This window comes from Bufo gargarizans, chromosome 8 (assembly GCF_014858855.1).
Source record: "Bufo gargarizans isolate SCDJY-AF-19 chromosome 8, ASM1485885v1, whole genome shotgun sequence".
NCBI lineage: Eukaryota > Metazoa > Chordata > Amphibia > Anura > Bufonidae > Bufo > Bufo gargarizans.
Genome location: NC_058087.1, coordinates 31,075,026 through 31,101,277, shown reverse-complemented (window position 1 = coordinate 31,101,277; position 26,252 = coordinate 31,075,026). Strand labels below are relative to the sequence as shown.

The 26,252-nt window shown below is 46.7% G+C and overlaps 1 protein-coding gene across 2 annotated transcripts in view; it reads right to left on the bottom strand.

Annotated features, from left to right (window-relative positions):
• Window positions 1-5,759: 5,759 nt before the first annotated feature.
• Window positions 5,760-26,252, bottom strand: part of USP37 (ubiquitin specific peptidase 37) — a 34,766-nt gene continuing 14,273 nt past the window's right edge. For both annotated transcript variants that reach the window (XM_044303843.1, XM_044303844.1), the window contains 16 exons: window positions 25,293-25,448; window positions 24,543-24,674; window positions 24,310-24,433; window positions 23,035-23,240; window positions 22,357-22,474; window positions 20,920-20,999; window positions 20,657-20,821; window positions 13,518-13,589; window positions 12,618-12,756; window positions 12,007-12,199; window positions 11,213-11,385; window positions 10,853-10,913; window positions 9,871-9,986; window positions 9,704-9,773; window positions 9,464-9,602; window positions 5,760-6,885 (listed from right to left, as the gene is read on the bottom strand). In XM_044303843.1, the coding sequence (XP_044159778.1) occupies window positions 6,801-6,885; window positions 9,464-9,602; window positions 9,704-9,773; window positions 9,871-9,986; window positions 10,853-10,913; window positions 11,213-11,385; window positions 12,007-12,199; window positions 12,618-12,756; window positions 13,518-13,589; window positions 20,657-20,821; window positions 20,920-20,999; window positions 22,357-22,474; window positions 23,035-23,240; window positions 24,310-24,433; window positions 24,543-24,674; window positions 25,293-25,448 (2,029 nt within the window). In that variant the 3' untranslated portion in view covers window positions 5,760-6,800. The remainder of the gene's footprint in view (window positions 6,886-9,463; window positions 9,603-9,703; window positions 9,774-9,870; window positions 9,987-10,852; window positions 10,914-11,212; window positions 11,386-12,006; window positions 12,200-12,617; window positions 12,757-13,517; window positions 13,590-20,656; window positions 20,822-20,919; window positions 21,000-22,356; window positions 22,475-23,034; window positions 23,241-24,309; window positions 24,434-24,542; window positions 24,675-25,292; window positions 25,449-26,252) is intronic.

Below are 26,252 nucleotides of genomic sequence, written 5' to 3'. Positions count from 1 at the left end.
TGGACAATCACAATACATTTGTAAGTGCCTTGTATTAACTTCCTGCACATGATAAATGCTATTTGCTAAAATAAGAGGACCCCTTTAAGGCCAGTTTTCAATTCTGGGAAGCACTGTCTGGATGTGACCTGTATTTCCTGGGCTGAACACTGCGCCTGTGACACGCACTCACAACATCAGAATGAGTTATAATGCTGTGAATTCCAGTCTGACTGCAGCTGTACCGAATTGGACGGCTTTTTTTTGTACAATTCAGGACAGTCGAGGTCCGACAGGAAGTGAGGTTATAAATCCTTACAATGCTGCGAGTTTATGAGACAGGAGCAGTGCCCGGGAAATACCGCTAACACTCGGAGACAGATTCCCGGATTGAATACGACTGTGTCAAACTGGCCTTCAATTATGAGGACAGTGGAGGCCATTTAAAAACATTTTTATGTCAGGGTTTGGTGTAAAAATAGTGGACAACCCCGTTTTTGAATGCCTGTGCGACCCTATGTTGTCACATAGGCGTTTTTATGGCATGTTCAACACATAGGAATTTACCAACATTTATGCCTGGAAATAGGCATACATGTTGGTGAAAATGATTGCAGCCAGAGTCTGGTTGAGGTTTTTCCACCAGGCGCATGGACTGCTGAAAGCAAATCTTTCACCAGCAAAGCCAGTGAAAAAAGCATAAAAAGCCGGTCTTTGTAAATGACCCCCAGTGTGAAAGCCCTAGGACCCCTAACGCAGCGCGTCACAGCTGGGTTCTGTGCACTGTCCACGGTTCTAGACTAGTTCTGCAAACGCTCCCTCTGTGAATGAAATTCCATGAAGCATCTGTCTAAAATCCTTAAAGGGGTTGTCTCACTTCAGTTAATCACATTTTTTCATGTAGAGGAAGTTAATACAAGCCACTTACTAATCTATTGCGAATCTCTATATTGCTTCCTTTGCAGGCTGGATTCATTTTTCCATCACATGATACACTGCTCATTTCCCAGACCACCCTGCAATTCATCAGTGGTGGTCGTGCTTGCACACTATAGGAAAAAGCCTCAGCCTCTCTGGTGACCGGGAGCAAACATAGGCTAGTGCTTTTTTCCTATATTGTGCAAGCACGACCACTGCTGCTGGATTACAGTGTGGCCGTAACCATGGAAACGAGCAACGTATAATGGGATAGAAAAATGAATCCAGCCAGCAAAGGAAGCAATATGAATAACAACAATATATAGTAAGTGGCTTGTATTAACTTCCTCTACATGATAAAAGACACTGAAGTGAGACAACCCATTCAAGGCATAACCCACATTGGTCCTGTAATGGTATGGCCAAACATGACAAATGCTACACATCTGCCACCGCAGATTTTCATGAAGCGTTATACAGAACCAGCAAAGCAAATGAGTTTTAGCAATTCTCACCTGCACACTGCAACACTATCTGCAGCAGAAGATTACCTATGGATAGAAATTGACTTATAGATAACAGATCAGCAGCATCTCAGTCTTCGTATTCTTTGCAATGCAGAGTGAAATCTGCATCAAAGCAGCAGCATTTCTGCAACAACAAAAAAATTGCACCATTTGGCGCATCTTTTTCTGCTGCAAAATCAAAAGCATTTCAGTCATGTGTGGATATACCCTATGGCCAGTGTCACACAAGTATGTGTAATGGCTGCATTTCCTTAAATGAATACTGCTCTGCTCCTCTAACCCAAACTCGGTGCATTATCATAATTTATGATGCTGAGAGTTTATTCCCAACAGGTCTACTGTACATAACCCCGTCAGTACAGTACAATAGGTCCACAGTCTGGCAGGAACGGACAGCATCATTATAAATGTGCCGATCACGGTTTGGTTTCGGAAATGCAGCCATCCCACGGAGCGCTCATCTAAAATTAGTCTAAGGCTATCTGCACAAATTGCGGAATTGCAATGGAAACTTGCTGTAGCAACTCCGCAAGGAAATCTGCAGCGGTAAATCCACACAAAGGCATGCAGATCTGCCTGCAGACAAGGGATTTGAGAAGAAAATAAGACAAAACAAGACATCTCAGTTCCCTTGTTCTCCTGCCAATAGGTAGCCTGGAGGCAGGATGAGCTACGGCCTCTAGCCTGGAGGCAGGATGAGCTACGGCCTCTAGCCTGGAGGCAGGATGAGCTACGGCCTCTAGCCTGGAGGCAGGATGAGCTACGGCCTCTAGCCTGGAGGCAGGATGAGCTACGGCCTCTAGCCTGGAGGCAGGATGAGCTACGGCCTCTAGCCTGGAGGCAGGATGAGCTACGGCCTCTAGCCTGGAGGCAGGATGAGCTACGGCCTCTAGCCTGGAGGCAGGATGAGCTACGGCCTCTAGCCTGGAGGCAGGATGAGCTACGGCCTCTAGCCTGGAGGGGAGGCAGGATGAGCTACGGCCTCTAGCCTGGAGGCAGGATGAGCTACGGCCTCTAGCCTGGAGGCAGGATGAGCTACGGCCTCTAGCCTGGAGGCAGGATGAGCTACGGCCTCTAGCCTGGAGGCAGGATGAGCTACGGCCTCTAGCCTGGAGGCAGGATGAGCTACGGCCTCTAGCCTGGAGGCAGGATGAGCTACGGCCTCTAGCCTGGAGGCAGGATGAGCTACGGCCTCTAGCCTGGAGGCAGGATGAGCTACGGCCTCTAGCCTGGAGGCAGGATGAGCTACGGCCTCTAGCCTGGAGGCAGGATGAGCTACGGCCTCTAGCCTGGAGGCAGGATGAGCTACGGCCTCTAGCCTGGAGGCAGGATGAGCTACGGCCTCTAGCCTGGAGGCAGGATGAGCTACGGCCTCTAGCCTGGAGGCATACAGTATGGTATCCTGCAGCACATTTGCCCAGAATTGTTACAGCTGGGCCTCAAGATCCTGCACACTTGTAGGTTGGTGAAGCTTGTGTCCCCACTGGTCCCATAAATGCTGGATCAGTGATGCATCTGGTGCCCAGTTGCCAAGAAAGGGTTATAATCTGGAGGAGACTATGCAATTTTCACGCTTCCCATTCACTTCTATGGGGCCTGCGTCACGTGAAAAATCGGACAATATAGAGCATGCTGCGATTTTCACTCAACGCACAAGTGATGCGTGAAAATCACCGCTCATGTGCACAGCCCCATAGAAATGAATGGGTCAGGATTCAGTGCGGGTGCAATGCGTTCACCGCCCGCATCGCACCCGCACGGAAAACTCACCCGTGTGAAAGGGGCCTTTAAGTTTCAGCGATGGATTGATCGCTGAACGCCATATAGCTGACGCCTGACCACCCGGAGTGTCGCCATTTCAGCCAGCACTGGGCCCTTTACACTACCTTTAATGACTTCAGGGTCTGGAGCAGGAATGCTGCACTGCCGCAGTAAGTGCTTTTTCAACCAGGATACATTAACACAGAACATAAATTGCAACAGAAAAATCCACAAGTTATATGTGGATTTAGACCCTATACACTGCAAAGATAGGAAATCTGCAGCCTAAATTGACATTTTTGCATCTGACTTTAGAATACACTGCCATGTGTGTATACATGTGAAATAGCATCTGACCATCATATAAAGCAGGCATGGCCAACCTGAGGCTCTCCAGATGTTTCAAAACTACAACTCCCAGCATGCCCAGACTGCCTACAGCTAGCAGCCTACAGCAGGGCATGGTGGTTATTGTAGTTTTACAACAGCTGGAGAGCCACAGGTTGGCCATGCCTGATATAAAGCTTTTATTCTGCATATTTTTAAGCAACTCCCACTGCAGGATATAGAGATAGATATATCTAATTTTTAGTTCTCTCTGAACTTGTGGGTTTAGACTAGCAGCTATGATGTCTCCTATAGACTGCACATGGAGAAAACAAGAGTCTCTCTCTCTCTGACATGATGAGCAGTAATGATGTAAATAAAGCACTTTGTTAGAAGACAACTGTTAGCTGCAGCTGCCCCTCACTCCTTCTCCCCTCCCTCTCCATACCCTTTATGGGCAGCTGTGATCTGATCCTTTAGGGAGAGATTTGGCAAAGAATTAAGACGTTAGTTTAGGAAAAGGTGATAAAGAGGAAAAAAAAAAAAAGCTGATATTTGGAGAAAGAGGCAGCAGTTAGTGACCATTTTTCTGCAGCTTGTGGGGGACATGTCTAAAACAGCATCCGCTTTGACAGCAACTTTCGGATGGGGAACATACTCTTAGAACCCCTTTAGTCTGGCTCCATAGAGGATATAAAACGTGCAAGATATTCACTATCTGTGACGTTGCCCCGGAACTCTACTCCCCCAACCCCCTTCGATTGACAGGGCCAGACATGTCACCCCAGCCCCATCAATCTCACTCCTGGGAGCACAGTGCAAGTGGAGGGGGCTCTACTGCTGCTACCAGAGCAGTGCAGGTGCTGACTGTGCATGCGCCACCCCACTTCACAGATTAGTAGCTGGATATCCTCTGTGCTTTTACAGCTACCCAGAGGAGACATGAGACTGACAGGGCCAGCCCATTGCTGCTCAAGAAGCTTTTTTTTTTAAAGACATCCAATTGTACAAATCTTTTAAACCACTGCCTTTTTAAAGCAATATGCAGTATTTTTAGCATTATATATATATATATATTTTTTTTTTTTTATGAATACAGTCCCTTCTTAATTCCCTTGCCGGAGTCTTCTCAGCTACACCACCTTGCTATTACAGAGGCTCTGCTCCTTACTGACAATTTCCATTGGCTACCCTGCAGTGAACCAATGCTCACTATGCAAAGACCTGGCTGTGGTGAGAGTGACTGAGCATGTGTGACCAGCAGTGCTCAGCCCATTAGATGGACAAGCACATTTCTATATGCTTTGAGCACACGGTTGCACTATGCTTCATAAAGTAAAGATCAGAGCTCTTCATTGGATTGGTTTTTAACATGTAAATGGTGAACAAGCTTCATTTTTATGATCTATGCAAACTTACTGGTTGGACAACTCCAACTGGAACCCAGTTGCGATACAAGAGACAACCCGTGGATAGGAGTGGCGTCGTTTTCGAATAATGCAAATTCAGCAGAACTTTCTGTATACATCTAATGAATGGTTTCACAAAACTAACGCTCAGGTTGCCTTAGTCCTTCTTAAAAGGGGTTTTATGCTTTCTCCAGGAGGGCAGGTGTAATTACAACTCCTGTCCCATGCACTTGAACGGTACAGAGCAATTCCAGAGAATGGGATGGAGGAGCTGCAATTACACCTGCTCCTCACTACAATGTCACTGGAGGGCAGGTAAACAGTGAAGAGAATGCAGCATTCGCAGGAGCTCTGCAGTCTCTTCATACAGATTATCGGTAGGGTTGCCGGGAGTCAGACCACCTCCAATCTGACATTGAGGACTCAGGGAGAATTCACACATCCATATGTATTTTGCGGTTCGCAAAAAAAAAAAAATAAGGACCGTGACGGATTTATTGTAACAATACCTATCCATGTCCGTGAAATGGACTAGAATAGGACATGTATCTTTTTTGCGGGACTGCAGAACGTATAAATGGATGTGGACGGTGCACAGTGTGCTGTCCGCGTTGTATTGCGGCCCTGTTAAAATGGCTGCATCTAATCCACAAAAATGCAGATCATCCGATGCGGACCAAAAATACAGTTGTGCAAATAAGCCCTTAGCCTGAGGATAGGCCATGAATATGGCAAAAGCAGAAAACCCCTTTAAGATGTCTGATAACAAGTGGACAGTAAACTCTTATGTGTTGGGGGGGGGGGGGGGGGGAGAATAAAACACTGTCAATGCAGCAAATTATTTAACTTAAGTCTTTTTCATACAGAAGAAAGACAACATAAAAACAAAAAGACTAAAATAGTTAAATAGAATATGTACAACAAAATCAAAATACACCTTACCGGAAAATATCAGGGGGAGAGAGGAGCAGAGGACGTTACAAAGACTTAAACACTGCATTTTGGAAGCTGAAAACTGCAACATAAGGACTCGGTGAAATATTTTCAGAGGAACAAACAACCAAAAGGTATAAAAAACGCGTTTAGTTTTGCAGCAGAGGAAGGATGCGAGACCCGACAAACTTCAGGACTAATGCCCTCACGTATAAAAAAAAGACAAGGAGCAGATAGGCAGAAATAAAAATGGTTAAAAATAGTCATCTTCGTGACAGATTGTCATCGGTGCCAGGCAGCAATGTGCGCCAACCCCCCACGGAACAGCGTGCATGCTCCAGCACCATCTTATTGCTATGAACCAGCAGGAATGGAGAAATAAAGGATCATATAGTAACTTCTCCTGTACAAAGTATTAACAAAACTTACATTTCTTTCAAGAGAAAAAAAAAAAGCAGTGCTCATTCAAATAGTGCGGCCTTAAAGGGCCACTAAACCTAAAAGGAAACGGCTGATTTCGGGAAAACAGATAAACTGCACAAAAAGAAAATGGAGATGAAAGTTTACTCTGCCTTTGAACTATTAACATTATTGGCATTACAGCCAAATTTTCAGAATGGAAGAGCAGGGAAAACAGTTCAGAAGTCGCCTCTACTGGGAGCTAGAGGTACTGCAGTTAGTTGTGTAGTGTCACAAAGGTCTTCAAGGACACAAAAAGCTTATTGCTGTGAGAAACAAACAGGATAACAAGAGCTCTGCAATCCCATTTACAAATGTAAAACTTCAGTAGCTGTGACATTGGCAGATTTCAGTTTGTGCCGTGATCCCGGGTTACACAGCAGCAAGCTACAGAACTAGCAGTGAGGTCCTGTTAATGTGCTTATTACACCTCACAAATCCAACATACTGGAGTTCAGTGCAAGTCTAGAGGCCGGCGCTCCACCAGTCACATCGGGGGTCTGGCTGATCTGTTCGGGTCAATACTTGCTTGTGCTTTTTTCTCCTCTTCAACAATTTCATCAAATATGTCCCTGGAGGGAAAGAAAAAGGATTTTTTTTTTTTACTTAACTTTTTTTGGGTCCATTCACACGTCTGCAATTCCGATCCCGAAAAAAATAGAACATGTCCTATTCTTGTCTGCAATTGCAAAGAAGAATAGGCATTTTCTATTAAGTGCTAGCGATGTCTGTTTTGCGGATCTATTGATCCGCATAACACACACTGATGTGTGAATGGACCCTAAAAAGAAAATTCTAAATAGTCTAAAGGAGAAAAACAAAAATGATAAACTTTTTTTTTTTTGCCTTTTGACCAATAGATTGTTGCTCTGTCCACTACAATGTTCACGGCGTACTGTAGTTGCGGAAAAGGAGCTACAAAGAACAGCAGGATCGTGGAGGTGCGGGTTGTCTGATCACCCAGTGATGGCATAACCCGAGGCTGGACAATACCTTTAAAAGGGATTCTGTCACCAGGATTAGGTCTATAGAGACATTCATATGTGTTAGGTCTCCTCCAGCATGTTATAAATATACTCGTGTTTCTGCCAGCAATGATTTCATACATATAAAAAAACAAACCTATATCCATTTTATTCATACACTAATTACCTTACTAAGGAGCTGTCCCCATTGCCGGTGGAGCCCAGCTGCACCCTAGAGCCCACCACCGTTCCACATCCAATAATGCCCTCTTTCCAGCCTTTATGTCACTGCACAGAAGCGCCATAGTCCCGTGCTGGCACTGCAAGTGTCCGTGCACGGACGTCACTACCTAGAACAGTAATCCCACGTGGTCTATTTTCCCTGTGCTGGCAGCAGCCTCAGGAAATGCACGTGTCCATGCGCGGGATTACAGCTCTTCTGGGCAGTGATGTCGGGGCTGGAAGGAGAGCATTATTGGATGTGGGGCGGTGCTGGGCTACAACGGCAATAGGGGCAGCCCCTTGGGCTCCTTAAAAGAGGACCTTTCACTGATTATTACACTGTGAACTAAGTATACAGACATGGAGCAGCGACCGGGGATCTCACTGCACTTACTATTATCCCCGGGCGCCGCTCCGTTCTCCTGCTATGCCCTCCGGTATCTCCGCTCCGTTCTCCTGCTATGCCCTCCGGTATCTCCGCTCCGTTCTCCTGCTATGCCCTCCGGTATCTCCGCTCACCAAGTTATAGTAGGCAGAGATTTCAGTCACTAAGTTATGGTAGGCGGAGTCTGCCCTTGTTCTGCTGTAGCGCTGGCCAATCGCAGCTCAGAGCTCACAGCCTGGGAGGTTATTTTCTCCCAGGCTGTGAGCTCTGCAATGCGATTGGCCAGCGCTACAGAAGAACAAGGGAAGACTCCGCCTACCATAACTTAGTGAGCGGAGATACCGGAGGGCATAGCAGGAGAGCGGAGCGGCGCCCGGGGATAATAAGTGCAGTGAGATCCCCGAGCGCCGCTCTACATGTCTGTATACTTAGTTCACAGTGTAATAATCGGTGAAAAGTCCCCTTTAAGAAGGTAATAAACGCATCAATAAAAAAAAAATTATATAAAACTAAAATCATTGATGGCAGTCACATGTATATTTAAAGCATGCAGGAGGAGACCTAACTGCACATATGAACGTCTCTATAGGCATTATCCTGGTGACAGGATCCCTTTAAGGTCCAAGGGGATTGTGATCAATGTATGATTCCTGGGGATCCCCAATTCCCATGACTGATTGGAGCAGTGGTGTGTGCGAGACCACCACTGTATTTATGGTCTATGAAACTGCTGACTACAGTGCTTGGTTATCTCCAGCAGCCCTTTAGAATTGCATTAAGCCATTGTAAGGCATGTGAACTACTGGTCTATTCCCACAGGGGACTCCTGCTGTTATAAGTGGGGGTCCCACTAGTAGTGTGCAGATTGCTTTAAGGGGGAAAAGACATCACATAGGGGTGCAGCTCAGGTCCATTTATGTATCCAAGGAAAGTCTTACATTATCCCACCATATTGCCTTATTTTAAGGCATCGCCTGCCCCAATAGAGCTCACTGTGTCCAGGCTTTGAATATGATTGGTGGACTTTATTTTCCCTTTTACGTTTATATATTTTTGTAATGAAGTGCTCCCCAAAAGCGCAGAGACTTTAATGACTTTCCCATAAAACTGAAACTCCCATATCAGTCCTAGTTACAATGGAAAACAATGATTCAAGCAGCATAGTCATGCGACTAGTCACCCTACGATTAAAGGGACCATGCATAACGCACAGATAAGTGCTGTCTATAGAGTGATCAATAAGTGAATGCCTTGCTGTTTAGAACAGCCAGACATCCAACCCATGGTGCTGTAGAATAATGCCTACTAATGACTGTAGTAAAATGACGCATTGGCAGTCATTAAGGGTGCATATTCTAGTTTTGTCAATCAGGGTCCTCACCGAACTATCCACAGACCATGAATGATCTGCACAATCTTGGTCATGTGATGTACCAGATGTGACCATTTCTCCCTGTTCTTGTCATTATGAAAGCAACCTACAAATCCACAGGCCTAGATGAGCGAGATTTACACTTATTTTTGCCCTGCATCTGAGTTTATGGAGTTAAAAGCTTTAAAAAAGACCCTAGTACCCACTTGTGCATATAGAAAAATATATAGCCGCTGCGATCCCGGTCATGCTGGACGGTGCTCTCTTGCGTCTTCGACACAGCCAGGTCATTGTATGTAAACCATGCTTGTTTCTTGATATCATACACATCACTGATGTAGTGGCCTGAAAAAAAAAAAAAGAGAATGGGAGAGAATTACAGATCCCCAAAAAACATCCACTGTAAAAACAATTCAAAGGAACTCTGGGAAAGAAATGTTTTATACCAGAGGACGAGGAGCTTCCGATGTGGCTGACGACGCTCACCAGACGATAGGAGTGCGACAGTTCTCCAGTCTGAAAGTCAACAGCACAAGGAGCATTAAACACAAGTTCCAGCGATACAAAAATAAATCCATTCTTAATGGACACATGAACAGTGAGGAGACGTTACCTCTGCGTTTTTCTTCAGCTCCTCAGCTTCCTCCTCCGTGTACTCCATGTCTAGAACATCTTCATTTCCAGAATCCTCATCAGACATCATCCCATCCAGCAATGAGCTATTAAACTCTGTATCCAGAAATAGGACAGCAACAGATAAATGACACTTCAAGGTACAATTAAAAAAATTTACACTTACATTTCAATGCCATTACCCAACTTTCAGGGCCATGTTGGTAACTACATGTCAAGCATCTAGCAAGCATTAAACTATTTCCCCCCCAAGTCAACTGATAACTGTAGGGAGGTCACTATAGGGAGAAACCTGTTCTTCAGAAAGAAAAATATCTCTAAACACTTGCAGGCCACTTGAGGTCTTAAAACGACAGGGCTGGTCTGCATACAAGTTCCGTAAGGCTGGGTTCACACCTGAGCGTTTTACAGCGCGTTCCTACGCGCTGTATAACGCTCAACAGGCAACAACCAATGATTCCCTATGGGAATGGTTCACACCTGAGTGTTTTACAGCACGTACGATCGCGCTGTAAAATGCCCGACGCCCCAAGAAGTACATGAGCTTCTTTGGGGCGTCTTGTCGTGCGTTCCCGTACATAGACTTCAGCGGAAACGCGCGACAACGGGCAGTCGCTTGTCTCTGTATGTGCGATTGCAAACGCCCGTACAATCACGCATACAGAGCGCTCCATCGCAAACGCTCAGGTCTGAACCCAGCGTAAATGGCAGGGAATCTTATCGCAGCGATTCCGTGAGTAGGGGTTATCTGCAGAGTCTTAGACGTGAAACTGGGGAAAATAAGCCCGATGAGGATAGGCTATCAATATAAAAATCCTGGACAACCCCTTTAACATTTCTATAATTAGCTCATTTTACTTAACATGTATGTAGTGTTGTAAATGAAAAAGCGTAAAGTAATCATCTGAATATTTCACATTCATTCTATGTGGCCGGCGTGTACAGAGGTAAAGCTGCATCACCTTGTAAGCTCAGTTCTGTCGCTCTTTTCAGTTCATCATCTTCTCTTAATTCTCGAGCCTCCTGTGATCATAAGCAAAGAAAAAAATTTAAAAGTTAAAAAGTTAATCGATCAATTTGTTCTATTATCCAGATAGCAGGGATAATCTACCAACTGATCATGCAGATGTGTATGCACAAGAGTCTTTACAACATGGAAGTGCATTGAAAGCAATGGGAATGTTACAGCAGAATTCTAAACTTTTGTGTACAACTGCGCTTAAATGTGTGGTTCTGACATAGGGCAAAAACGTGTCAGGAACAGAACCTAAGCAGACCTACTTGCAAGTAGGTGCTTCAACATAAAACTACTGATCTCTCACTTGTTCTTGGAGAGATTGTGCCAAAGCCTGCTGCAGCTCCAGCTCCTCTCGCTCTCTATCCAGCTCATGCTGCATCCAGTCCATGTCATTCTGGGAGCCATCCGGGGTCTTGTTCTCTTTATTTTCATCAAAGTCTTTGGCCAGGTCACTATACTGAGCAGCACCAGGAACGGCTAAAGAGAGGTCATATTATTGTAGTATATAGTTAAAATGAAATGCAGAGCACAACATGCAACCCGACTTCCTATGGTGAATCCTTTATGTACAGATAAACTTTATAAAATACTGTGAGGTATTAGCAATTCAAAAGGCTAAAATCTTTTCGTTAACACTTTGGAGAATAGTCCTAGGTTTTAAACCTATGCCATTATAAATGTACAGTTCGTGCTTAAAGATCCTGCTTATTCAGACTTGCATGAGCTAGTCAGATGCTGGATCCTGGAAAGACAAAAGCAGTTTATAACTGCTAGTGTTTTATCTTCTGCAGTCTACACAGCATTCTGTAAATGCAATGCAGAGAGCAGAACCTGCAATGTCAATGCCTCTATCAGACACAGCAGTCAGAGGACCACTGGGTGATCTTGGCACTGCAGAGCCATTAGCAAAGATCAGATCTGCCAGTGATCAACATCACCACAGTGGGTAGTTTACGCCTGGGAATAGGTTTCTATAGATCCCCAGTTAGTGAAAAACTGAGCCCCAAAAATATGTAAAGTGTTTGATCACTAACTAAGCTGAAGAGCCACATAATTTCTTCCCAGCCTTTGAATTCTCTTCCTCTATAGTCTCCATACCTTCAACGGTTTCCTGCATCTCATCATCACCACCAAATCCAGTATCCGGACTGCTCGCCAGTTTCTCCTCTTCTTCGTTGTTTATATCTTTTTTGGTAATTTCCAGCACAGCCGCCATCAGTTCGTCATCGTTCATTTCATCAAAGCTTGTATCAGCAAGCTCTTGACATTTCACGCTTTCTGAATTTGATTTCTAGAGAACAAATATTAAATATTTTTTTTTTTTACCAATTCTGTTAGTTTTTTTTCATAAAAGGAATATATGGAAATGACATGTACAGACAATATCTAGAGTCATATTGAGAGATTGTCTGACCAATTAAACACAGAAATATGCAGCTCATCCCTATACGTAAAAGTGAGTTTCACAAAGGCTATTCCAATAAAATGGACCCCCATTCCTTTACCCCTTGTGCTGTATGGTTTTATTCCTCTTAGACCGATGTGACTGCTAACAGCGATAGTTACAGATTCTATTATGTTTTTAGATAGTTAGCCCTTTTCTGCATTGTACACATCTCAGCGTAGCCTTTGAAAATCATTTGTTTTGGATCTGTCAAGTTAATGACCAAGTTCGGTTGATGGTTCCAGCAATATCTCGTAGTTCTTACCTTGTCCAGGTTTTCAGGCGGAGAATCTTTACCCATAATTATTGCTTTATGGTTTACGACATTTCTTTTTAGGGGCTCATCATCACTTTCAGAATCTAAACAGAGGGACAAATTGCTCGTGGATTTCAGGCTTTGTTTTCTGCTTAGATAAAAATGGAAAAAAGAAAAAAGAAAAAAAAAGTTAGACAATTGTCATTGCAATACTTTTTTTAGCTTCAATAATTACAGCGGCACCAATATCAATGTGAATAATGAGATGGTGTGCACACGTTGGTGAAGCCCATATACAATGAGGGAACTTTGCTTCAATCATCACTGAACTCCAATGCAATTCTGTGCTGATCACACGGTAAACTACTGTCCCAACAGGGGTTGCCCCATGATTAAATATTAGATTACTGTTAGAACAGTCTCCTGCAGCTAGATAATGCTGTTACATGCTTGTTATGGCACCTCCTGCTGTGGAAGAAAGTCCAGGGAGAGGACCACAATTGCAGCAATATCTAGACAAGTACATTTTTTTTAATGATTTAAATTGAAAGATTGTTATATTATCTAGTAGATATATTAAGTTGTGGTACAACCTCTTTAACTGGAGCATGATGGGAAAATCCCAACAGCAATAAGAGATTCTTAATATGGCTGTTTTCGACTATTAGCGCAGCTGATCCGTTTCTTTATTTTATTTATAACTAAAAAAAGTAGTGAACATTTCTTGTGGACACTTTAGTAATAAATCCTATTATTTACTAGGTCTATTTAGGAGGAATGAGAATTAATCAGCACAGGATGCTGGACAGATTTAAAAACCCCAAAAGGATGGACATTCAATTTCATGTAAAAATTCCAAAGGCTCAACTCCACCACTCAATCTATATTCAGAAAGTTGTAGTGCCATACCTGACAGCTGTAAAGAGGTTGCCAACACTGCAGGAATTCACCATCTGTGAGGTTTTAAGTGGTCTCAAATTCCTGCATTAGAAGAGAAAACAGTGATAAGGAGCAAAGTCATTCCTTTCTAGAGCCAAGGTGAAAAATAAAGATATTGATGATAAAATACACAGTAATAACATAACTAATAACTTCTGAATATGTATACAGCATAGCCTTTAAATTTTGAAGTCTTTCAGAGAGAAAAAAAAAAAAAAAAAAGGGGGGAGGTCAAGTTTTGAGGGGGTTATGATCTGGATTGAACCCTTTTTCTGGGATGCCGTTTTTAATAGGACTCTAGGGCTGCAGTAAACGATTATTTTAGAAATAGAGTATTCTATAGATTATTTTTTACGATTAATCGAGTAATCTAATAAGAAAAAAACGAGATTTTTGTATAACTTACCAGTAAAATCTCTTTCTCGCTCTTTCCTTGGGGGACACAGAAGACCTTGGGTATAGCTCATCTCCCTAGGAGGCGTGACACTAAGTGAAAACTGTTAAGCCCCTCCTCCATCAGCTATACCCTCAGCCTGGAGAGAGAGGCTGCCAGTTGCGTGTCCAAGTAGTGAGAAAAGGCAAAGTCCAACAAGTGGAAACAACAAGCCAACTACCCAACGGGTAAACAAAAACTCGGAAACCGTGCAGAAAAAAACCAATGAATGGGTGGGTGCTGTGTCCCCCAAGGAAAGAGCGAGAAAGAGATTTTACTGGTAAGTTATACAAAAATCTCGTTTTCTCGCCCAATTTCCTTGGGGGACACAGAAGACCTTGGGACGTTCAAAAGCAGTCCAAGAGGGGAGGGACCACAGCACCAAGGCGAAGCACCCGAAGGCAGCAAGGAAATGCCACCTGCAAAAACCAGGCGGCCCAAGGCAGCAGCCGCCGCCGAAGCCAGAGTACGCACCCAGGAAAACCTGGTAAAGAGTGCAAGGAAGACCGTGGCCACCCTGCACAATGACATGGCCGAAGCCCAATGCCTCCGGCCCCGGAGGCACCAACCGCTCTGGTGAAATGAACGGTGACACCAAAAAAAAAAAAACAGAGCCCTGCCCTTGAGCAGTAACCACAGCAATAGCCATGTGGTTAAGCGGAGGAAAGCACCCAGGAGCCGTGAACCTTGGCGCGGACCTCCTGGAAACAAGAGACCGAGCGTCGACAAGAGTCGGAGATGTCCAAGCAAAAAACTGCAGACACTTCAAGTAACAGAGTCCCAGTCGCAGGTCCAGGCCAGACTGGAGAAGACCGAATCACGGGAAGAGAAAGGCAGAATTGGGTGAATGCCCAGCTTCCTAAAGAACCCCAGGGAAGACCCTAAGTCAGACAACAGAACCTGGACGAAGCACGGCCGGGAGCGAACACTAGTGTGCTCGCTGGACTCGTCTGGGCAGACGGGAGGAAATCCAATGCGAGTAAGCGCAAATCAGTGACACGGCAAAAAGGTTGGGAAAACCGGTCCCGTCGGCCCCCGAGCAACGCCGTCCCGAATCCACGCGGAGTGGGGGAGCAGATGGACAAACGGAAGGAACCGAACGGGACCCGGCCAGTTTCCAACAGACTCCAGGACAAGTCAGGCTAAGTCCTCGTCGTTGTAGCCACCACAGTAAGGTGTTCTACAGACCCGAAGTGGGGGCTTGAAGGGTAATCTTGACAGAAGAAAGTAGGCACGCCAGGTTACCGAGAAGGTAAAGTCCAAGCAGGACCAGCGCCCAGAATGGTAAAAGTAATCTGCACCCAGCGGGAGGACAGAATGCGGCAAACCCGGTAATAGGCACACAGCTAGTACAGCCAGTGTGAACAATGGAGACAGTACGAGGTCATAAGGAACACCGGGACCATCCATATGAACAACCATGGTCTCCCCAGGGGGGAGGGCAGTGAAGGAACAGCCCCTGAAGCCTGGCCGGGGCAGAAGCCACATCGGAGTAAAACTGACCCAGGAGAAGCCAAAACAGAGCCGTCGAGAGAAAAATAGCCGAGAAGACGGATGACACCCTCCAACCGCAAGGAGGAGTGGGCAACAGGGAAGCCACAGGACCGCTCAAAAGCAGAACTCCGCTACTCCGAGATGTCCGGCTCACCAATTCGCAGAAGGCGAATACCCTAACGAATCGAAAGTGGAGGTCCCTGAGACCTCGGTAATCGAGCAACCAAGAGAAGTTGGGCGACCTGCTCGAAAAGAGCGGCTAGAACCTGGTAGCAAAACAAACTGAAGCACGGAGGGTGCCAACAGGAAGGACTCAAACCAAAACGCATCCAAGAGGAGGAATGGCAACAGGCGAGGGAACCGTAATCCGGCCAGAGCCAACGTAGACTGCGAGGGACGCTGGAGACAGCACTCTCGACCATGTGACCGCTTGCGCTGGGAAGCAATGCCACAGGGTAACTAATGGGTACGCATCCAGGAACCACAAACACTCCCCAGGCGGAAGGGCCAACGAATATGGTGGATACCGTCACAACGGAAACACCAAATATACCCTCCGAACAGAGAATGGATACCACCCAGCTCGCTGCAGTAGAGAACAATAGAGCCCGTCCAGGCCAGGTGAACAGAAAGATCTCCTCAGAGAAGAGTGCCAGGCCGGCGGCAATCACCGTATCCCAAGAGAAAAACGACAAGTCGCAGGAAGAATGGAGGCATACGTACAAGCAGCCCCATAAGCAGTGAGAAAGCCAACCCACCTACGGAAGGAGAAGGCATACACGGCCCAACAACGCACAGAGTAGCAGCCCCCAAGAGCGTCCACCCACTGCGAAATAGTCATACAGCAAGGAGGGCCAGCCACAGAGCCCCACAGAAACCACAGAAGTGCAAAGTGCAACCGGAAGGGGGGACATACACAAGACTAGTATGGCATGCGACGGAGCGCAAGCAGTCCGCCCAGAAGAGAGGGCAATGTACTTGGCAAACAGTGCGGGCAGCAAGCGTGCAAAGCCCGCCCCACAAGGGGGTGATGCCCAAGACCAGCACCTACTTCAGAGAAGGAAGACATACCATATTCCGCCCAGAAGAGGGCCATGCACATGGCCACACCGCATCCAGCAGGACGTCCACCTAGTGAAAAGGGGACATGCACAGGGTAATCCTAGCATTAAGTGAGTGTGCAATAATCCACCAAACACCGAATTTTGTGAGAGTACAACTACTTCGCCAATGAATGGGGACAAGTACAAGTCCAGCACAGCACATACAAGGACAGTTATGAGTCCTGTGAGCGTACAAAAGGTCCACCCATGGAATGAGGGGTGGTCACGCACAAGGCCAGCACCGTATCCAATGGGAGTGCAAGCATTCCACCCATCTTAGAGGCCAGCAACGTATCCGGTGAGAGTGCAGTATGCCACCCAGAAGGGGGAGCCATGCCCATGGCCAGTATTGCAACCAGGGAGAATGCGAGCACCCCGCCATGGATGGGGGTCAGGCACCTGGCCAGCAGCACACTGGCGAGAGAACAAACACAGTCAGTGAGAGTGTGTGTATGTTGCCTGAGGAAAGGAGACATGTCCATGGCCGGCAGCGAATCCAGTAAGAGTGCCGTACACCACCCACAAAAGGGGGAACATGTATATGGCCGGCAGTGGATTTAGTGAGTTGCAAGCGTCCCACCATGGAAGGGGGTCCTGCACGCGGCCAGCAACTTATCAGCGAGAGAACGACCCCAGTCAGTGAGGGTGTATGCATGGCGCTTGAGGGAAGAAGGCATGCCCAAGGCCGGCAGCGAATCCAATGAGAATGCAGCATACCGCCTATGGAAGGGGGTTATGCACATGGCCGGCTGCCCAGCACCATAACCAATGAAGTGCAGTATTCCGCCTAGAGGAAGGGGTCATGCACAAGACCGGAAGCGAATCCAGTGAGTGCAGCATTCCGCCCCTGGAAGGGGGTCATGCACAAGACCGGCAGCGAATCCAGTGAGTGCAGCATTCCGCCTATGGAAGGGGGTCATGCACAAGACCGGCAGCGAATCCAGTGAGTGCAGCATTCCGCCTATGGAAGGGGGTCATGCACAAGACCGGCAGCGAATCCAGTGAGTGCAGCATTCCGCCTATGGAAGGGGGTCATGCACAAGACCGGCAGCGAATCCAGTGAGTGCAGCATTCCGCCTATGGAAGGGGGTCATGCACAAGACCGGCAGCGAATCCAGTGAGTGCAGCATTCCGCCTATGGAAGGGGGTCATGCACATGGCCGGTATCAAATCCAGTGAGAGCAGCGTTTCGCCTATGGAAAGGAATCACGCACATGGCCGGCAGTGAATCCAGTGAAAATGCAGCGGTCCCCTATGGAAGGGGGTCGTGCACCAGACCAACACCGTATCTGGTGAGAGTGCAGAGTCCACCTATGGAAGGAGGACATGCACAAGACCGGCAACGAATCCAATGAGTGCAGCATTCCGCCTATGGAAGGGGGCTGTGCACATGGCCTGCAGCGAATCCAATGAGTGCAGCGTTCTCGTGCACATGGCCAACACCGTATTCGGTGAGAGTGCAGTATTCCACCTAAGCGGGGGGTCATGCACCAGGCAAGCCTGCAGCCCGAGAGAGTGCAGTATCCCGCCTAGGAAGGGGTTGTCTGCACATGGCAGTTACCATAGCTGGAGGGTGACGAACTCTGCCAACCGAAAAAAGGAGAGCGCATGCACTTGGCCAGCGCTGTATCCCGGAGAGGGCAAAGAAGGGAAACATGCACCAGCCGGGGAGTGCGACACCATGCCGCTCATGGAAGGAGCATGCATACAGGCGGCGCTACTGAGATAAGGCTGCAGCGTCCTGCGCAGCGCACAAGAAATCCATTAGCTTAACCATGTTATGCATTTCTAAATAAAAAATAGCCTCACTGAGGCAGAAGAAGTGCCACCATACAGGTGCCCAGCATAGAAGTAGAGGGGGGGGGGGGGGGGGGGCGCCAGCCATATAGGCCCATCAGCCGAGCAAAACAAACTGAAGCACGGAGGCCGGTACCCGAAGGGTTAACAGCCAACCAACCTGGAAGGGAGGAGGAGGCGGCGCCGCGATCCCCTGGGGGCGGGGAACCTCCAGGCGGGAAGAATTCGCGCCCGGAGAAGTTCCCGCCCCCTCCAACAGAGGCCGGAAGTTTGCGGCCTAGCAGGCCGTGAAGCCGGGGCCTAAATTTTCTGCGGCACCCGGCTGACCGGGGCCGCACAGGAAACCGGAGCGGACTGCCTGGACAAACCGGCCGCGGAAGCCCACCCCGCGGACCGGAAGTCAGGGGCCCGGGTGGAGCGCCGGAATGCGACCCAGTAGGCCCGAAGCCTGGGCCAAAATTTGCGGAAGTCGCCGACGGCCGGCCGGAATCGTTGGAGCATCGTGCTCAAGCCAAATGCCGGCCGCGGGAGTCCACCCCGCAGGCCGGAACAGTCGGGGGCCGGGAAGGAAGTGCGGCCCAGCAGGCCGGGAAGAAGCGCCGGAGGTGCGGTCGCCCAAGCAGCACTGCCGTCAGGAAAAGGCCCCCGGTCCAGAGCAGCGCATCGGTGAGGGGATGGGGGGACCCTGAGACCAGGTGCCCGTGAGGATGTGAGCACAGCGTTCCCAGGAGGGACGCTGATAAGTGAAGGGAGGCGATGTGGTTGCCTATTCGCAGCATTCTGCTGCTAAAATGTCCCATGAGGGCCAGAAGGGAGGAGAGGGAGCAGGGAGTGGAATGTCGCCCCGCAGCACCCCAGGGGCCAGCCTAGGTCCAGCAGTGACCGAAGGGTCCAAGTATGGGGGGTCAGGCACGCAGGAGACCAGGGTGGGGGGTGGGGGACGAAGGGCTGGAGAAGCCACTCTCTCACCATAGTCGTCTTCACCCTCGGTCCATTCCAGCAGGGTCGCCCCTTCAGCTACTGGCACCGTAGTGGCAGGACGCTGGGAGAGGGACTTGGCGTGCGGGCGACCCTTGCGCTGGCGGGATGTAGGGGAGCTGGGCTGCCCTGATCCACCTTGTCTTCTGTGGGGGAGGCAGCAGTGCGGGTGACCGGCACTGGCGCAGCTCAACCCCGGGAGAAACAGAGAGGTCTAGTGCGTCTCTGTTGTCCCTGATGATCTGGAACAAAAAGAAAAGAAAAAAGTAAAAATCAAAATTTAAACAAGGAGAAAACAGCCCTGCAGTAGCAGGGAGTGTCTTGCCTCCTTGGACACTAAGCAAAAACTGGCAGTCTCTCTCTCCAGGCTGAGGGTATAGCTGATGGAGGAGGGGCTTAACAGTTTTCACTTAGTGTCACGCCTCCTAGGGAGATGAGCTATACCCAAGGTCTTCTGTGTCCCCCAAGGAAATTGGGCGAGAAAATAATTTATAGACTGTTTTCCTTGATAAAACTCAGACCCCCTACCATCAGTCCAACACCCTTTGTTCCCCCCTGTGCAATCAGCCCAAGTGCATCAGTTCCCCCTGTGCTCTCCCCCACCCCCTGTTGTGCCAGCAGCCCCCCCCCCCCCCCCCACTGGAATCCACGCTGTGCACTCCGGGCACCCAGCCTTAGTCGCACCAACTTAACTTTCCAGCAGGGGTGCCGCAGACACTCCACCAATCCGCGCTGCTTACAGAGCATCAGGTCGCGGTGTGCGCATGTCAGTGTAGCGCAGGACCATGGAAGGCCCTCTGCTGGAAAAGCGAGTATTCCGCGAGCAGCGGGAGATCACGTAGCGGGAGTAATAGCAAGTGCTTCACTCCTGCTCCGTGGTCACGTGACACAAACGAATCCTTGATGCAAAAAAAATAAAAATAAATATGCATCGAGGATTCTTTTGTCAAATTACTCAATTTAGTCGAGTACTCGTTGCAGCCCTATATGACTCAATAAAAGCTTCAAGATTTTATGGTCTAAGTGCTGTTTACATCTTTAGACATTATAAAGCTCTGGAGCTGAGGTAGTGTCCATAGGATCAAGCGACAAGAGCGGCGAGCTGGACCGAGTGTCCAAACTTTGCTATATATCAGATAACAGTAAACACATTTTTTAAAAAGCAAAAAATTATTTCTAGTTATACAATAAAATGAAAAAAAAAGCTACAGGAAACAAGTTACGAAGGCCAGGAATAAGCAATTCCTAGTAATTCAGCAGACAAGCAAAAATATGTTATCCCTAAAAGAAGAGTTGAGACATACGCTGCTGCCTGTGTACTGTAGCCCAGCGGCACTGGGGGCCTTGTGCTTTCTGTACAGTGCGATGACAGAGTAAGGTAACGGGGAATGATGACTTGTTGGCCAACTTTGTTATTGAGTGACAGCGCCACATTAAAACTGTACCGTTTAAGGTGAAGAATTAAGACCCTGCAGAGAAAAAAAAAAAAAAGTTATATATGTGAATATCCAAAAAGAACAACGCTCAACCAAATTCTAGTTTACTGCACAACATAAGTATTACGTGCCTGGGCAACCGGCTAAACTTGTGTATTACAATGGCTGACTTTCCACTGCACTTCTCACAGGAATATTCCAGGTCTTCCTTCTGCAAATACAAAGCAACTTACTCTAACTTCATATTTTAAGTATTTTTAACCAGTCAAAATGTTGTAATATGACATGATGCGTTCAATAATAATAAATAGTGGTTGAAAAGTGTAATACTAAAGAGGTTTTTCACAACTTAAAAATAGTGGCTGTGCTTGGTATTGAAGCCCAAGTCCATTTACCGTATTTTTTGCCCCATAAGACGCACTGATTCTGTAGTTTACAGAAACACCTCATATGTTGTCGTAAACTGCTGTACAGGCACACAGCAGGGCGCAGAAGGAAAGGAATGCCATACGGTTTTTGGAAAGCAGATTTTGCTGGACCATTTAAAGCCCCCCTGATGCACCCCTAGAAACTCCAAAAAAGTGACCCCATTTTGGAAACTACAGGATAGGGTGGCAGTTTTGTTGGTACTAGTTTAGTTTTGCTCTATACTACACTTTTTGTGAGGCAAGGTAACAAAATAAAAATATAATGTTTTAGTGTCTCCATAGTCATAGAGCCATATTTTTTTTAGTTTTTGGGCGATTATCTTGGGTAGGGTATGATTTCCACGGGATGAGATGACCATTTGATTGGCACTATTTTGGGCTGCGTATGACTAATCGCTTGCCATTTTTTTAATGGTATTCATCTTAAGGGTTAGTTCATGTGATATTTTTATAGAACAGGTTATTACGGACGCGGCGATACCTAATAGGTATACTTTTTTTAATTTAAGTTTTACACTATTTTTGAAACAAAAAGAAAAAAAAAATCCTGTTTTAGTGTCTGCATAGTCTAACTTTTATTTTTTTACTTTATTTGTTGTCCCACTTTGGGACTAACTTTTGGGTGTCTAATCCCCTTTACAATGCATTCTAATACTTCTGTATTGGAATGCATTGGCTGTATGAGTAATACTGTTTGTATTACTCATACAGCTTCCAGCCTGTGAGATCCAGGGGGCTGGATCTCACAGGCTCGTCACAGGAAGGCACTGCGCTGCCTTCCATGCCATCGGGTCCCCCCTACAGCCCCACGGGGACCCGATGGTACCGCCGCCTGCTGCAACCTGTAAAAGCCGCAATTAACTTGCAGTTTGCGACGATCGCCTACACGGGAGGGGGGCACCCCACCGCGCATTGTCTCCGGGTGCCTGCTCAATGATTTGAGCAGGCACCCAGTTCTGATCACCACCCGGCGGTGATCGGAAATACATAGGACGTACAGGTACGCCCTGTGTCCTTAAGTACCAGGACATCAGGGCATACCTGTACGCCCTATGTCCTAAACAGGTTTAGGTTTCCCATTTCTAGTCTGAACCCATTTCCATCAAATGACAAAATCATATTTTAATTCTGGAAACTTACCCGGAAAAAGAGGTCAAGGGAATCTTGTATGGACCTTGAGGGAAACAGTTTTTTTCTCCGAGGAAGGTCAATTGACAGATCGTTAAACTGCTCACGCTTTATGACCTTTTCGCCACACCTGATTACAAGGAACATGAGTTATTCAAAAAATAAATCAGTATATAAACACCTGACATATTAAAATCCTCATTAACCGTATTGGAGGCTAACAGGCACACAATATCTGTAAAAGGGTATACACATCTAGTAAATCCATTTCAATGTGTTCATCCAATATGGCACTAAGCAGTTGGGTGCAGTTTTCTGAAGTGCCTCCTATCATGCCCTCTTCCTTTTTGTTTTATTAAACTATTTGTTGTCAAGGTCTACGGACATTGCTGTAATCTAGCATTGGCCATCTTGAGGCTGTAAATACTCTCGTGCTGCAGCTCCCAGTCACCACTCTGTCTTCATAGCTTTTAATGGGACAGTTACAAGACATGTGCAATAGCCATTCAGCAGAGGTCAATGTAAAAAAAATGCACATACGAGCAGTTGGCACATTCGCCTATAGTGTCATTCAAAAATAAAGTGCCTCTCCAGCACAGAGGTAAAAAGCTCCAGCGCAGCTGAAGACATGAACCAGGGAGGTGAGAATCCCTAAACAATCATTTCTGACTAAAGAGATGTTGCACTTACATTTTACATATTATTGAATGCTGAGCTTCAAACTCGAAATTGAAAATCACTGGACACGTGTAAACATGAGTGGCAGCAATGTCATCAGCAGTTTTGCCACCAGCTCGGTCTTCTCCGGAAGACTGTTCTGTCTTCCATGCTTTATTCAGTTTCGCCATGTCTTCCTTTAGCTGATCAAGGCACTGGCTCAAAAATTCATGGGCGTCCTAAAAAGATATCACATTTAATGTTGCCTAATGTAAACCTAAACCCGCACTAGCAAAGGTAAGCAGTATATCTTAAAGGGGTTGTCTGGGTTCATAGCTGAACCCGGACATACCCTTATTTTCACCCCGGCAGCATCCCTGAGACCATCATGGGAGCATCTCATGCTCCGCTAGATCGCGCAGGGCAAGGGCTCTTTGGTTTATAACACACTGCCGGGCGGAAACTTCACCAGTGACGTCACCAGCTATGATGGAGAGACTTTAGCACTGCCCTAGCAGTTTTAATGGCTAGGGCAGCACTAAAGCCCGCTCATCAGTGCCGGAGACGTCACCGGGCTTCCTGGCAGCCCCATGGAGAGCACCGGTACGTCAGCGGAACTCCTAAAAATGCCTTTGCCCTGCGCAGGGCAAAGGAGAGCATCGGAGCATGAACTGCTCCTATGCTCAAGGCAGAGGGGGCTGCCTGGGTGAAAATGGAGGTATGTCCGGGTTCAGCTCTGAACCCAGACAACCCCTTTAATTCAGTGTAACTACAGCCAAAAGAGAAAACTTGCTCCAGTATGTGCAGTCTCACAGGCACTTGTGCCACCTTTAGCTTCTAAGACAGGAATTCGAGGTCCAACAACTACCACTGTCAGCCATATTAGCCCTTTATAAGGCCTTGCCTCCCATTCCTCAGAGTTTATGGGCAAAGAATCAATCATGTTTCTATAAGAACTTGCACCAGATCTTAATGAGGTTTTCCATTCTTATGAGATTAGATCTGTGGGACTGAAAGCAATCCTGAATATGATGGGACACAGCCCTATTACAGACACTGCACAGCAGCACCCTGACCACATGCTGTGAAAGGAAAAGCAGCAGTTTTGGTCAAGTGGTTGGGCAAAGCTGCAGAGGAAACACTTTGAATCAGAGCTGCATCCCCTTCATTCTCAGGATGAGTCATAAAGTGGCATAACCTATTGAAATGCAATCCCTTTATAAGATGGAATATGAGAACACCATAGATGTTTACTAGTTATCAAAAATCAAAGGATACACCTGCAATGGTGATGTCTACTGTACTTACATTCTGCATGTAACCTGAAAACCTCTCGGCAGTGGCAGAGATGGCGCTCTTCACTTTCTTCAGCAGATCCCTCTTCATTTCCGCACTGCAAACATCTTTCTTGGCCAACAGAAAGGCAAAGCGTCTGTAACACAGGACATCAATTCAACTTAAGTCAGATTAAGAATAAAATGTTTAATTAGTCGATAACTATTCGGATACGTTTATTTCTCTTAATGAAAGACCCACCATACCTGATTAATGCATTCAGTGGAATTTTCTTGTAAGGAATACCTTGTTTGAGCAAGTCATTTGCAAAAGGCTGTAGTGAAAACAGCGACTGGAGGATTGAGTTCATGTAGCAGGTATTTCCCAAGTTAGAAAAACTGCAATATAATTATTGAAAGTAATGGAAAGAGTATAGAGACAGACAAATCACTTCGAAATATATTCAGCTTCACCGCAAACACTTTGCATAGTTATGAAGAGATCCCAATTACACCTTCAATTTTAAAGCTGTTGTCAGAGTTCCATAAAAACTTAGCCCCTGTAAGTAGTCTAAAAGGACCAAATTTATATATTTTTTTTAAAGATATCCACCCTGTTCTCCCCTTTTTCTTTCTGCATTGCGCTCTAGTCCCCCCCTGTGGCTGTTTGTTTTCCTGGCTGCAATGGCGACGTTAAATGTACACAGTTCACCGCTGCTGCCAATCACAGTGATTGGCTGCATAGAACGTCGAAGCTGCAGCAAGGAAGATGGTCAGTGGTGGGGAGGGCTGGAGTTCAGCACTGGAAGAAGCAGGAGAGAAAAGGGACTAGTATCAGTTCTTTTGTTATTTTAGACCATTTACAGGGGACGTCCGCATTTTTTTGTTTTTTAACTGTGACAACCTCTTACACAAATTCAGAAAATTTTAGTTATAAAAAGTTAGTTAATCCTAAGTTAATTTCTCATATTTTAATATATTATAGATTTGACCAATATAAGCAGATATTTTACCAACCCCTGCAATTGCTGAGGCTGTGTAGAAAGAACTCTCTGCTTGTTCCATCCAGCATAGTCTTGATTCGGTCGCAGTTTCTTCGCTGACAAAGGATTGGACTGTGTTGGAAGAACTAGACTTCTTTTAGCTGAGGGGGGCTGGGTGGATCCAGGGGTCCTGTGGGTAAAATGTATATATATCTATCAAAAAGACGATTGGTCTACTTTTGTTTTCTTCTGCATGTCAAGAGCCCCACACAAAGTGTGGAGGCATCTTTACTGCAGCATGTTAATATTTTTTGCTGCAAGTTATATGGACCAGGAAGTGCTGTACAGAAAAACTTACACGTCCACTAGTGCAAAATAATATCTTAAAAAGTCACAGAAAATAATGCACTAGAGCAATAGATGCACTGCATCACCAATGAATGTAATTAAAGAGGACCTTTCATGGGTCCAAAGAATATGAACTTATTAGTAGTAGGCTGCATAGAGCGGCGCCCAGGGATCTAAGTGCACTTACCATTATTCCCGGGCGCCGCTCCAGTCACCTGCTGTGGCCCTCGGTAATTTCAACATTCAGAGCAAGGAGGAGGAGACGCCAGTGTCTCCCCTTCCCCCTGACAGCAGCGCTGACCAATCACAGCGCAGAGCGAGGGAGTTGTTTTTTTTCTCCCTGGCCCTGCGCTGTGATTGGTCAGCGCTGCTGTCAGGGGGAAGGGGAGACACTGGCGTCTCCTCCTCCTTGCTCTGAATGTTGAAATTACCGGGAGCCACAGCGGGTGAATGGAGCGGCGCCCAGGAATAATAGTAAGTGCACTTACATTCCTGGGCGCCGCTCTATGCAGCCTGCTACTAGTAAGTTCATATTCTTTGGACCCATAAGAGGTCCTCTTTAACTCCTTTATACAAGTGTCGGCAGCGTTATAACAGACCCGGCCTCAATAACAGGGCAAGCGATCTGTGGCGCGTATCGCATGCC